At 39.4% G+C, this 14,993-nt stretch overlaps 1 protein-coding gene across 2 annotated transcripts; it reads left to right on the forward strand.

Moving 5' to 3' along the window:
- The first annotated feature begins 10,260 nt into the window (after window positions 1-10,260).
- LOC110097077 (homeobox-leucine zipper protein HOX4) lies at window positions 10,261-11,826 on the forward strand. Of its 2 annotated transcripts, none has more exons than XM_020823302.2 (3): window positions 10,261-10,571; window positions 10,648-11,036; window positions 11,113-11,826. In XM_020823302.2, exons 1-3 carry the CDS (start codon window positions 10,535-10,537, stop codon window positions 11,524-11,526), a joined length of 840 nt encoding a protein of 279 aa, XP_020678961.1. In that variant the 5' UTR covers window positions 10,261-10,534; the 3' UTR covers window positions 11,527-11,826. The 2 variants fall into 2 exon arrangements, with proteins under 2 accessions (XP_020678961.1, XP_020678962.1); XM_020823303.2 differs by having other exon boundaries at window positions 10,263-10,571; window positions 10,666-11,036.
- Window positions 11,827-14,993: the final 3,167 nt, after the last annotated feature.

Consider the following 14,993-nt stretch of genomic DNA (forward strand, 5'->3'; position numbering starts at 1 on the left):
GGGGCGGGCATGCTCGAGCGAGGCGGGTGCGCGGGGCGGGCGAGGTTGCGCGAGGCGGGTTGGCGAGGTTGCAGGCAACAGCGGGTAGCCGCGCTGGCGTGCTGGCAGAGGGCGGGCAGTTCCGCGGACAGGGGTTCAAACGGGTTTACCCGGCAACCCGTCGGGTTAACCTGAACCCGACCCATTTTTCAAACGGGTCGGGTCTATCCCGAAAATTTCGGGTTGGATTTTCGTGTTGTGACAAATATTGACCCCCCTACAAAAAATCACGTTTTTTAGTAATGTCACCAAGTATCAATCCAAGACGAAGAAGATCCTCCTGGCCATTGCTAATGGACCCAATGCTTCGCTATACTCAAAGTTCATGGCCCCTTTCAAGCCCTAACTAGCTTATTGCCCTATCCCATCTACTCCACCATCAGAATCTTCTAAGCATCTCTCTTTTAGATCCTCATAATGATAACATTCAGGCTTCTTCCAGGTTGATCAAAATGATATTGCTATACATGAAAGTGAAATCTGGATGAGTTATTTTGTGACATTTTATGAAAATGTCTTATATTGTAATTTTCAAAGTAGGTTTTTGCTAATAAAGAATTTGACTAACCGATATTAATGACTTTCTCTGATGAGGATTAATCTCATTAATAAGGATACATTTTCTTTATTATTTTTTAAATTATAAATAAATAAAACTAAACTATCTAGTGTAAATTTATTTTATACTGAAATATAAATAAAATAAACTTAAAAGTAAATAAATAATAAAAGTGAACTGAAAATCCCCCAATTTCAATTAGGCATGTGCAGAATAACCCTTCAAAAATTAAGTATTTAAAAAAAATGTAATTTTACGTTGAAGATTCTCTTCCTTCACACGACCCTAGCATGGTGGTGGTTGTGTAAAGAGGGCGTCAGAAAAAGTGACAGGCCGACAGCGACGGACTGATTATGATTTCAGAGCACTTCTACGAGAGGAAATCCTTTAATCGTTGCAATAATTTTAAATTTGCAACGTACAAAATGTGGAATACCATAAATCCCATTGGTTTTTTTTTTTTTGGGAATTTTTGAGGCAAAGCCCGTATATTAATGAAAAGAGGTTACAAAAAGAAGTAAACCTAAAGAAAAAAGGTTTAGCAACCAAAATTACAAGTATAACCCGTGTAACCCAAAAAGAAAGGGACTAAGGACTAAAACAAAATTAGACTCAGGCTAAAAGGAGCTAAACCCATAAGCAAAAATGCTTAAACATAGGTCAGGAAGACCCAAATCCCATAGGTGATTCGCCAACTTGAATTATTTTTAATTAGAAAAACGTTTTACAATGATAAGAATATGATAAAATAAATTGTGAAATACATAAATTTATTTTAAAATGAGTAGATTCAAAAAATAAAAATGATTATTTTATTAAGATTTAATCAAACTATATTGGATTAATTTTTTTAATTTATCTATTAATGAATTACGAGATCAATTTAGACTTCATTTGGGATGGTAAAAAAGTCATCCAAAACAAAACCTTAGGCTTCGTTTGGGGCGACTTTCTTTCTACTTCTTAAAGCGGCTTTTTAGTATAAAAATTTTAATTTTTGCACTAAAAAATTGCTTTATGAAGCAGTAAAAAAGCAATCTCAAACAAAGCCTTAATCTAAATCCTACCAAACTACAAAAATAACAGCTTTATTTCTCTCGCAATATATCTTAAATCTCTGACTTTGTAAAACCAAGCATTAGATAGCTTAGGCTTTACTTGGGACGACTTTTTTACTATTTTATGAAGGAGTTTGTAACTATAAATATTTTTTGAATTTAAAATTTCTATGCTAAAAAGTCATTTCATGAAACAGTAAAAAAGCTATCTCAAATGAATATTTAACTCAAATCCATAATTCTCTTATAAACTCTTATCCTTCACATATTTCTGTTGGTCTCAACAATATTTTCTCTAGCAAGCTCCCATGTTGACTTCCTCGCCTCTTTAGGGTTTCGAGAATTTGGGGATACAAATATGAGGGAGAAAGACATGGGTTTCGTATTTAATTAAATATTTTATAAAATTTTTATTGTTAATTAATATTAAAAATATGGGATTTTTACATACATAACACCTAAAACTATTGAAAATACATATTTAACACCTAAATTTCAATATTTACTAATATACCACCTAAAATTCCTCTTTCTCTCTATTCTACCACTCTGCTAAAACGATTACTTGTATTCATTGTGAAAGGATTTCATTGATGGGGAATACAATCATTGAAAGTTATTTTTGGCAGAAAGTTTAAACGGAATGTTAGAATTGATTAAAAGACGGGGTTTATGTGGTATATTAGTAAATATAGAAGTTTAGGTGTTAAATATGTATTTTCAATAGTTTTATGTGTTATGTAAGCTAAAATCCATAAAAATATATAATAAAAATGGTATTCAAATTATTTAAAATAATTATTATTAATGACGGGAAAAAGATAATAATTTAAGCAGCTTAATATCATTTATTTTTAATTTGATTACATATTTATTATTAAATTCCATTAATTTTATAAATTTCTTGTCAATAATTAGTTATGATATTAATTATGTTAATTCTATTTTAATTTTCAAAATTAAAATTTAACAAAAAAATAAGATTTATTAAGAACAATGAGGGTTTCAGGTTAGGGCTGTCAATTTTTGACACAACCCGAACCCGACCCGAAAAAATTTGGGTTCGGGTTGACTCGTTTAGCAAATGGGTTGGGTTCGGGTTCGAAAAACTGACACGATTTGTGTTACGAGTCGGGTTCGGGTTGACCTGGAAACCCGAAAATGACCTAGAAATGAGTTTCCCCGTTTCTGTTGCCCGGCGTGCCCGCCTTGTTTGCGAAATGACTCGACGCGTCGAGTCGCAGTCCCAATCGCATAGGGGGCAGTCTGGCACTGTCTCGGCTCTGGCGACTAGCGTTGCATCGCTTTGTGTCGACCGATTGTGGCTTCCGCTGTGTCGCTGCTGCCTCGCCGCCTGCCGTTGTGCCGTGCCGCTACTTCCTGCAACTGTGCCGTGCCGCCACCACTGCCACCTGCCGCCACTGCCGCCGACCGCTGTGCTGTGGCTACTTCGTGACTGGAACCTGCTATTTTCAAAATTCCGTGTTGAGTCGTGTTGACCCGAACCCGATCCGGGTTGGGTTCTGGTCAAGAGAATTGAATCGAAATTTGGTTCGGGTCGTGTCCGGGTCGGGTCAGATATAGCCGGGTCAAATTCGGGTCTGACCCGAACACGACCCGCCGACACAAATTTACAGCCCTATTTCAGGTTAATTAGCACGCTAGGGAGAACAAGGATAATGACGAGAGTTATAATTAAAATAATTTAGGTAAATAAATTAAAGTGTTGTTTAATAATTATTTCAGATGTTATTTTCTATTAATTATGATTTAGATAATTTAATGAAATTTAGTATATAATACGTTCAACAACATCAATAACATCGAGCCCTTATCCCAGTACATGGGGACGACTATAAAAATCTTTAGTCTCTATTATGATCTGCTAAAAATTAAAACCTAATTTAAATCTAATAAAAAATTTATTTGTAATATTTTCTAACTTAATATTTTTAAGCTTACCTCTACCTTACTTAAGATTGTCAAATCTAATGCATCTACTTTCTTAATTGGGTCATCGAAAAGCAAATATTTTATTTAAAATAGAGAATATGTTAATATAATAAAATATATCCAAATTCTTAAACGCAAAATAAGCAACCAAATAAATTTGTAAGATTTAATCAAATTCAACATTTATCTTGCCAAATAATTTTTAGAATTTAACTACCCGGAATTTAACAAATACAAATTTATATAATTTATTCAATCCTACTTGCATCCAAAACAGCCCGTTTAGGCTTCATTTGGGGCAGAGCTTTTTACCACAAAAATTATTTGAATTAAATAATTTTGTACTAAAAAATTGTTTTAAAAAATAACAAGAAAAGGCTGTTATAAGTCAAGCCTTAAGCTTATTGATGCTTTTACCTTCTAAGCCTGAGAAAAAACTATGGTGCATTCAACCCTCTCTTATCCTTGTCATGCTCCAAACTATAAGAGATTATTACGTGAGGAGTTTGGACACAGAGGCATATTCGATTTTGTGACTTTGAACAGTAAACGTATAGTTACTGTTCACAACTGCATTTTTATTGTTAACTGCTGGACTTTTACTGTCCAATTCTGCATTTTTATTGCACTTTTATTATTCATGACAGTAACTAAATTGAATAATTCTCTATATCTGACTCTGCATATAATAATCTCTCCCCAATTGTCATCCTCTACATGGATATTGTAACAATTCAAATATCTTTATTCGGACATTCAACTCATGGCTAGTACGCTATATTGGTTGTCTTTATTGTGCGAATCTTGCCTCCAAGCCGTCCTCTTGTGGCCACATAGTATTTGGATATTGATTGAGCTTAAAAACTAGGGAAATTTACATACATACCACTTTATTTCATGCTATTTACATATATAACACTCAAAACATTAATATTACATATCTACAACCCATATATTACTTTAATATCAAATATACAACTCATATAATTTATTTCTACCATTCATACCTTAGTTGGCGGGCAACGATCGTCGAAGGGAGCATATTTGACTAGCGACTATGGTCGGAGGGACTGTCATCGACGGGGGATAGATGTCAGAGGAACTGTAGTCAATGGGCGAAGGTGGTCGAAGGGATCATAGTCAAGTAGCGATGTTTGTTGGACGAACGGTAGTCAATAGGCAACGGAGGTTAGAGGGACCGTAGTCGGTGGGCAACGATAGCGATGGTCTAGTGACGGTTGGGTGGAAGTTCGGCTATTATTAGTGCCCAGGCGGTGCTCTGACGACGGTCGACGGAGGTTTGTCGGCGGTGGTGCAAGAGCTCTTGATGCCTCAGAGCTCAATGCAATCTGTCGCCAAAGGTCCTCCTTCATATAGAGAGTTGGGGTTTATTTATAGATTTTCAAGAGTAGCATAGCTGGTATATATGGAGAAGATATATGGTAGTTTTTGAGTGCTCCATCGGGCGGCCTTTTTTCATCCCTCAATCGTAGGCTATTTTTTAAGTATTTATATGCCTTAATGAGGTTAGAATTCAACGATCTTGGGCTCATTGGATTCGTCTCGCTGAGCTGCTCGATTCCACAATAAGCATGCCATATTTGGATATCATTTGGTGTTCCAATTTAGTCTTTGAACCTTCCAAAAATGCTTCAGACTCCTAATTTTGGCCCATTTGGACTCGGATTGGGTCGATTTTGGTGTTGTTGTGTTCATCTCTTTGAGACATTCAGTTTGACTATAAGTTTACTGAAATTGGTGTTTAGATGGTCCCGAATTTAATTTTGGAAATTTTCTACCTGAATATATGTCTAGATTCGTGTACGACCAAGATGATTTTTAATGATGCAACAATATTATGAATTAATTTTGGATCAAATAATTTAATGTTATATTGAATATGATCAAATTAGTTTTGGATAAATATTCTTTTTTTATACATCCTTAAAAAATTTTCTTGATCAGGCACGAATCTCGAGGCAAAATCAAGTTGGAAACTTTTGAAATTAAAATTAGGACCATCTAAACTCCGATTTAAAAAAATTTATATTTGAACTGAATGTCTCGAAAATACGAACCCAACGACACCAAATTTGACTCAATCCGAGCCCAAATGGGTCCAAATCAAGGGTCTGAAGCACTGTTAGAGGGTTCGAACCACAATTTGGATTACCAATTGGTTTCCAACGTGACATGCTTATGATCGAATCGAGCGGCTCGACGAGACGAATCCAACGAGTCCAAGTTCACTGAATTCTGACATCACTAAGACCTTCAAATGTCCATCAAACCATATATGATCAAGGGATTAAACATCAGTCATCCATCCAACAACTCCCCATTTACCCTTGATCTCTCACCTATTTAAGGGCCATGCCACTTCAAAAATCTATAAATAGACCCATCCATTCTCTTGAAAGAGAGGCTATAAGCAAGTGATCAAGAGAGAGAGAGATCGAAGATCACTCCTACCTCCTCGCTCCTCCTCGACCACCGCCTGAGTTCCGCCAGACCACCGCCTGACGACGTTGCTAGGCCGGACCACCACTTGAGGCCCTCACCTCCGTCGTACCATCACTTGAGGCCATACCTCTAGCACTACCACAACCTGTGGCTTGGACTTCTGCCAGACCACCACCTAAGGCATGAACTTTTGTCGGGCCACCACCTGATGCCCAGAGTTCCACCATAGTATTACCCTACAACAACGTTCTTTTTGACCCCGACCTCCGGCCAACTATAATCTTTTGGACCACAATCTCCTGCCAATTATGATCCTTCTGACCTCCGTCGCCTACTACAATCTTTTCAACCTACATCACTAGACAATGGTCTTTCTAACCTTGGTATCCTTCATATTATGGTCCTTCCGACCTACATTGGTGAACAATGATCTTTTTGACCCTAATCTCTTACCTACTATGATCTTTTCAAACTCTATTCTATCAACTATGGTCCTACCGACCAAACGAATATGTGTATGTTAATTATTGTAACTCCCACCAAGTAATACACTCTATATAATATACATTTATGACAACAAGCAAAGGCCTTCTCCCTAAGAAGGGCCTCATTTGTAATCGACTATAAATACTAGTGCATTCATTCAATCTGGGCTAGATCCCATGGTTTTTCCCCCTTTTTAGGGGTTTCTATGTAAAAACTCTAGTGTCTTTTATAAACGTTACACCCTCTCTCTTATTTGCTTGTGTGCTGGATCTTCGTATAACGCTAAGACACTAAACTTTATATTTCTCTTCCACCGTGAATACTCCAGGACGCAACAGTTTGGTGCTGTTTGTGAGAACCAAGTTTTCGACTGTGGGGAAATTTTTGCTCCAATCTCAAAAGGTCATTCATATCAACTTCCTGACTTCATCTATTGATGCATTAATTTCATGGGAATTAGATCCAAACAAAGGGGCAACTTTGACTCCAACTATGATCAAGAAGATTCCTCCAATGCTTTCAACATCAAGATGATATTTAAAAAAAAAATTCCACAAATTCAAGGATAGGTCATACATCATTGGTGGATTCTTCCGACCTCTTCCATACAGGTTAACGATATCAAGTAGGGCTCAGACATACAATCTCAGATAGATCATACACCCTTAGTGGATTCTCTCGACCTCTTCCATATATGTTAATGTCTTGGAGCAAAGGCTCTAACATATAACTTTAGATAGGTCATACATCCTTGATGGATTTTTTAGACCTATTCTATAAATGTTAACGTTATCGAGCAAAGGCTCTGATATACAACCTTGGATAGGTTATACATCCTTGGTAGATCAAAGATCGCTCCTCCTTGACCACAGCCTGAGTTCTGCCGGACCACCGCTTGACGACGTTGCTCCACTGAACCACCACTTGAGACCCTCACCTCCACCAGACCACCACTTGAGGCCCTCCCTCTAGCACCACCACCATCTAAGGTCTAAACTTCTACCGGACCAACACCTGAGGCCCAAACTTCTGTCGGGCCACCAACTGATGCCTAGAGTTCTACCAGATTATTACCCTATGCCAACGGTCTTTCTAACCCCGATCTTCGGCCAACTACGATCTTTTGGACTCTTGTCTCCTGCCACTATGATCCTTCCTATTGCAGTCCATGACGCATAGCCTGAGATTTTGATGATGACAAATAATGTTGATTTAAATTACTTCATTATCATTGAATATCTTGAATTTTGCTCATGTCTGTGAGTACTAACATTTCGGCGAGGACACATAATTACTGAAGATAACAAGAAGACTCAAGACTGGGTACAATAAGATGTAAAGTTTGTAATGCTATATTTTTTATTTATTTATTTTTTTCTTTTCTTGAGTCTAGCCATAAAGTGTATGCAAATTGAGTAAACAAGCACACATATAGGGGGAGAGCTTTTTTTAAGTGAAAAATTCTTTTTTAACTCTCTATATATCATACTATACTAGTTTAAATCGTATTGTATGAACTACTGCGGCTCAACGGCTATCTGTTAACTTATCATACTGTACGATCCATATCGTACTGTACTATGTATTTTTAATTTGAAACCCTAGCCGTCAGATTAATTTAAGTAAGTTTTTAAATCCTAAATTTTGAACAAATCATATTGTACAAAATTTTGAATACTTACTTAAATTAACCCCCGTGATTAATCAATTAAATCAAGGGTTTATTATTGATTGGTAATCGTATTGTATGACCTGTTCATACTGTACGATCAACTAAGGCTATTTTTGATCATTCCAAACATTTCACCAGATGATCCCTTAATTTTTGAACTAATCGTGCTAGACGATATGAACATCATACTGGGCGACCTTAAGATTTTAACTTATCATATTGTACCAAGTGGATTGTACGAGATGATGAATAGAGATGAGTTTTGGTCATTCCAACGTTTGTTCTGTATGAACAGAAGAAAAATAATATATTGTATTGGACGATGTTGTATCGTACTATACAATGTTATTTAAAAAAAATTGCATGTTCGTACTCCTTCGTACCAGGACGAAGGCTTTTTTAAAATAATCATACTGTACGAACATAAATGGCTATATTAAAAATTTAGGGTTTCTTGGAGCCTGATTTATATATGAAACTTCTGTCTTTTGAAAAAAAAGAGAGAGGGAACATGACAAGAAGGGGATTTATTGAGAGAGAACTACTTGAAAAGATTTTAGGTTTGTGAAAGGAAGGAGAATGTGAGTTTGTGAGAGAGATCACACGGTTGCTCCTAGCCTGCTGCACTCTTGATCCTCCTATGGCCCGAGAAGATCATGTGGGAAGCTTTCTAAGGGAGAGATCCTTCAAGTTCTGTGTCCTCTAAGGTACTTTGCAGAAAAATGAGGAGGTTTGCTGCCGTCACTAGGAGGGTGACATAGTGCTTGATACTCCGCCACACCGGGGAAGGTGAAAGTGAGGGTTTGTAAAGGCTTCTCTGCCTTACTGTGGGGGAAAAAAGAGAATTACTTTTGAGTAGTGAAATTCCCTGAGTGGAGGGCTCCAAGGAGTCAAGTGATCGAACCATTATAAATCTTTTTGCGTGATTTTTTCGTTTATTGCACTTTACTTATGTTCTGCAATTTACATTTGTTATAACTTCTTGGTGAAAAGTTTATGTGATTTTTTGTTTACTACACTTTACTTATGTTCTGCAATTTACATTTGTTATAACTGCTTGGTGAAAGTTTAGTCTAGATCTTTTATTATGTGATTGAAATTTCACCACTTACGTGCAATCATGTTTTAATCATTCACTTCCGCATCAAGTTAAATTTTTATTTAAAATTTAAAAATAACAAAAATTAGAACTCATGTTTAAGATTATTATTTTATTACAAAAATTTCCAATTCACCCCCTCTCCCTCTTGGAGCACCTTGCACATTCACTTCCGACCTTCGTCACCTACTACGATCCTTCCTACCTACATCACTAGACAATGATCTTTCTGACCTCGGTATCCTGCATACTACGGTCCTTCCGACCTACATTGGCGGACAACATTCTTTTTGATCCTAGTCTCTTACCTACTATGGTCTTTTCGACCTCTATCCTATCAACTATGGTCCTGCAGACCAAACGAGCAGTCTATGTTAATTATTGTAACTCCCACCATGTAATGCGCTCTATATGATGTACATTTGTGACATCAAGCCAAGGCCTTCTCCCTAAGAAAGGCGTCATTTGTAATCGGCTGCAAATACTAGTGGATTCATTCAAACTTGGTCAAATCTTGTGATTTTTTCTCTTTTTAGGAGCTTCCATGTAAAAACTCCAGTGTCTCTTATGAATGCTAACCCTCTCTCTTATCTGTTTGTGTGCTAGATCTTCGTACAACGCTAAGATACTAAACTTTATATTTCTCTACCGTTGCGAATACTCCATGACACAACCATAATCAATTTTTGTAGACGACTCAAAATTTTATCTATTAAATCATAAATTTGGTTGGATGCTTTCGCTATAAATTAAAAGATAATAAATTCAAATCTTATATTTATGATATAAGATCTAAATTTCACGAAAAAAAAAACATAAATAATATGCCAATCGCCTGCATGATCCCTCTAAAATTTTGGGTGGATTCAAATCCTCGCTGCTAAAAAGTTCGCGTCCCCCTATTTATATCTCTGCGGAGCCCCCATCCCACAGCAAACGACCTCTCTCTCTCTCTCTCTCTCTCTCTCTCTCTCTCTCTGCCTCTTCGCTGTAAATGAACTTCTGTAGAAATCTTTTAACTTAAACAAAAAGCTTGATTTTGGTGATGGGTTAAGAAGCAAAGATCATGGTGACGAAGGCAGAGACAGTGGGGGTCGTGGAAGAGACCCATCATTTCTACTGATTCTTCTCCGTAGAGGAAGTATAGAAACTCTCAGGACCAGTTCAAGGCCCGTCCTTTCTTTGATCCTTGATAGATTTTAGCCATGAAGAGACCCAGGAGTTCAGACTCTGTGACTGGAGGTAGAGAAACTTAGTTCGCTGAATCTTCTGTTCCGGTCTGTTCCTTAAACCATCCTTCTCTCTGACGGGTTTTTAGTTGGATTCTTTGTTTCAGGGGACTTGTACGCTGTAAAGCTTCCAACGATTCTAGATGGGGTGGAGGAGGACGAAGAAGAAGAGGGACTTTTCTCCGGCGAACTTCCCTTGGCGGCTGGTGAAAAAAAGCGTCGTCTGAGCTTAGAGCAGGTAAGGGCCTTAGAAAAGAACTTTGAGGTGGAGAACAAGTTGGATCCGGAGAGAAAGGTCCGGATCGCCCTTGACCTCGGTCTGCAGCCGCGACAAGTCGCAGTTTGGTTCCAGAACCGCCGCGCTCGGTGGAAGACGAAGCAGCTCGAACGCGACTACGCTGCTCTCCGAACTAGCTACGATGCTCTCGCTATCGACTGCGATTCCCTCCGCCGCGATAAAGAAATCCTCCTCGCAGAGGTTAGCTTATACCCACACCCCTTCCAAAATTCAATTTTGCTCAGATCTTCATGTTCAAAATTTCATCTTGTTGCAGGTCAAGGAGTTTAAAACAAAGCTGGGGTTGACGGAGGAGGAGTCTGAGAGTAAAGCAGCTCCGGTCGAGGATCCGCAGCCCCAGACGGCGATGGGGGCGGCGGTTACATACAAGGATGGATCATCTGATAGCGACTCCAGCGCGGTGGTCTACGACGAAAACAGCCCGTATCATTGTGGAGCACCGTTGCTGCCGGAGCTCCATCGCCGACCGACCGAACCAGAGGAGCCACAGAGCTTGATGGTGGGCGGCGGCGCTTTTGATTTCCAGCTGAGCTCGGAATGGAGAATTCAAAGAAGCTTCTTTCCAAAGGAGGAGCATAACTTTTTAGCTGGAGAAGAGCATTCAAGTGATTTCTTTCCAGAAGAACAAAACCCGGTTTTTACCTGGTATGGCTCCGATCACTGGAGCTGAATGCCTGGACTGGGAAGTTGATTGCTTAGTTAAGTGAGAAAAGCTTCGTAGTCCTAGATTATGAAAGATCGCCGTTTATATTTGAAAACTATGGATGTGGCCTTTCTAAGAGAAAAAAGTAAAAAGTTTGTACAGAGTTTTGTTCTTAATTAAGAGGATCAGAGATGAACTAGTACAAGTACTGAAACCGTAGTGGAGAAGAGATAAAGGTGTATTGAGTTCAACTTCTATGCAGCTTGTCTTACTCCATTGGTTGGAGCCTTCAATCAAGAGATTTTATAAATTCAAATCTTTTATATAGAATATGTGTATGAATTAATCTTAATAAGTCTAAATGTTCAAAAAAAAAAAAAATTTTCAACAACTAAAACAGACCTTGATTCGAGGCAAGAGCACAGTAGTCAAAATTCGGTTGCAAGTAATCTTCGCAGGAAAGAAAAAAAAAAAACTATGAAGTTATCTCAAATTATTCATAAAGAATTTGTAAGGTGTTGGTCTAGTTTTAGATTAGGTTGATTGGCACGCTATCACACTCATGTAAATTCCTATAAATAGAATTTACATGTTGATGTAAAGTTTTGAGGAAAATTGAATAAAACTGTATAGGATTCCTCTCTCTTGCAAGAAGATCAAGAAGAACTCAAGAAACTCTCAAAATTCCCAATTTCTAAAAAATGGTATCATAGCCTCGTTGAGGTGATCGAGGAAGAAGCTTATGGGCTCGGCAAGGAACATGATTTTGTTCTTGTAAGGCGGACAAGAGAGGAGAGGTCGCACTATTGGCTGGTGTGAGACCGATCGGCAAGGCTTCGTTCCTGCAACTGAAAGCCACAAAACACAAACGATTCCAAGCAATGGAACAGTAACTTTCTATTGGAAATTTTTCTACCAGTTTTCCTTTCTTACAAGAGCTTAATACTGTAGCTGAAAGTAAGGGTAATAAAGTAATACTAAACTGAAAAACCTGAAATAAAAATGCAACTAATTAGCAGACTAGCAGGAGTAGTGGAGACTAGGTAAGAATCTCATAGCCGGTGGCCACGTTGGCAATTATGTTAGAGAAATCGGCTACTCCCATGTGCATAGTAACTATCCGGTGCCACATCAGGTGCCCCCCGCCGCGGCAAATTCAGGTTCCACCTGAATATGAGCAGCGCCAGGTTCATCAGGGGGATGATACAGAAAAATATCAGCTACGTTAAAGGTTTTGGAGGTGTGCATCGTATCAGGTAAATCGACAACGTAGGCGTTGTCGTTGATGCGTTTAAGGATTGGAACTGGACCGAACTTCCGGGGGTTCAATTTGGAATTAGCTCCAGGTGGGAACCGGTTCTTGCTGAGTCGAATGTAGACCAAATCGCCCGGTTGGAAGGTGACATGTCGTCGATGTTTGTCTGCTGCCTGTTTATAAGAAGAGTTGGAAGTGATTAGTTTCATGCGTACCTCTTCGAGGACGGACTGACATTGATCGGTGAGAGCTGCCGCCGACTTGTTAGCACATTTAGGCAAAATTGCAATGTCAAACAGGTGATTTGGGGCCTTGGTGTAAACAATGGCGAAGGGACTTTGGCCCGTGGATCGGTTAGGCATAGAATTGAAAGCGAATTCCGCCTGACTGAGTGCATTCTCCCACTGTTTGGGCTGGTTTTGTACCAAGCACCGTAGCATGTTGCCGAGAGTACGGTTGATGACTTCCGTTTGTCCATCTGATTGGGGGTGGTAGGCGGAACTAAGATTAAGCGACGTATGTAGTCGTTTCCACAGTTCACGCCAAAAGTGGCTAACAAATTTAACGTCACGATCGGACGTGATACTTCGCGGCTAACCATGTAAACGCACAATTTCATTAAAGAATAAGCGTGCGATGTTAACAGCATCAATAGTTCTTTTGCAAGCAACGAAGTGTGCCATTTTTGAGAAACGGTCGACAACGACCATAATTGAATCAACTCCCCTTTGAGTCCGTGGCAATCCCAATACAAAATCAATGCTAATGTCCTCCCAGATGGAATCAGGAACAGGTAAGGGAGTATAGAGTCCGACATTTTGTTTAGTTCCCTTGAATTCTTGACAGATAGCGCAACGCTCAATAAAACGTGAGACATCTCGGTGAAGTTTTGGCCAGAAGAAGCGTGCCTTCAATTGCTGTACAGTTTTCTCCCGTCCAAGATGGGCAGCCAAGCCACCGGAGTGTGCCTCTTTAACCAATTGCTGCCGGTAGGATGAGTCAGGAATGCACAAGGCGTTTCCTCGAAAAAGATATCCATGCCGGAGGGAATAATTTGCGACGGGTTGGAGGTCATTGCATTGTTTCCATATTGTAGAGAAATCTGGGTCTTCGGAATACAGCTCCCGAAGGCATTCAAGCCCCGTCAATTCAGTTTGAAGTTGAGTTACTAATGCTGTCCGTCTGCTAAGAGCATCCGCCACCCTATTTTGGTTGCCAGACTTATGTTTTAAGACAAAAGTGAACTTCTGTAGGAAGAGGATCCACCGAGCATGCATACGATTAATAGTCTTCTGGCTGTTAAGAAATTGCAATGCTTTATAATCGCAGCTAAGGACAAAATCTTGATGTAATAGATAATGCTCCCAATGCTTTAAAGCTCGGACGACAGCATAAAGTTCTTGTTCGTATACTGTCCATTTCTGCCTGGCAGTGCTAAGTTTCTCGCTGAAAAATTCGACTGGCCGGTCAGACTGTGATAGCACGGCACCGATGCCCACCGAAGAAGCATCAGTGTCTACTTGGAAAGGAAGATCAAAATTCGGTAATGTGAGGACAGGGGCGTCACATAAGGAAGTCTTGATCGTGTCCCTGCATCCATTATCAATTAGAAGTTCACATACCCGTCCTCCAATAATGCATCGTGTGCGGAAAATTGCGTTCCGTTGAGACGTCACGGGTTGGCGGGGTGCTAAGAGTAACCTTTCTAATATACATATAACAAGCTCTCCCTCATCTGGTGCCAGCTCCTCTATGCAATCATCATAATCAGCGGGGATGCGGTCCTCTGTGTCATCAACATCGCCTTCCACTAATTGAAGCTGTGGTCTTGTTGGGCACTCGTTAGACTTGTGCCCAGGTTGAAAACAGCGAAAACATTTGAGCGTTGCAGGCTTAACATACGGGTTATCCCTCGGTGGAGGGCGTGGCAATTGAGGCGCCTTCCCATCTGAAGGCGATGCAGTGTTTGGATCCACAGCTGGTACAGCAGGTGTTGTTCTGTTTCTGGACTCGTTGGATTGGTCTGGGAATTGCCGTCTGGTGCTGTAGCCTTTGGAATGCCTTGACAACTGCAATTCAGCTTTAAAAGCGAAATTAACCGCTTGTGACAAGGTCCATAAGGAATTGAGCTGTAATTTATCCTGCAATGACTCCCGCAAGCCCCCCGTGTATCTAGCGACCAGCTGGTTTTCCGATTCCCGCAGGTTATTCCGAGCACTTAACCTATAAAATTCTTCAG

The sequence above is a fragment of the Dendrobium catenatum genome, unplaced genomic scaffold (genome assembly GCF_001605985.2).
Source record: "Dendrobium catenatum unplaced genomic scaffold, ASM160598v2 fragScaff_scaffold_1347, whole genome shotgun sequence".
Taxonomy (NCBI): domain Eukaryota; kingdom Viridiplantae; phylum Streptophyta; class Magnoliopsida; order Asparagales; family Orchidaceae; genus Dendrobium; species Dendrobium catenatum.

Excerpts from the sequence above, each read along its gene's own strand:
- LOC110097077 (XM_020823302.2), top strand. The coding sequence starts at position 10,535 with ATGAAGAGACCCAGGAGTTCAGACTCTGTGACTGGAG. Across the intron at positions 10,572-10,647 it reads TTCAGACTCTGTGACTGGAG|TTGGATTCTTTGTTTCAGGG; the intron begins GTAGAGAAACTT and ends ACGGGTTTTTAG. Across the intron at positions 11,037-11,112 it reads AAGAAATCCTCCTCGCAGAG|GTCAAGGAGTTTAAAACAAA; the intron begins GTTAGCTTATAC and ends ATCTTGTTGCAG.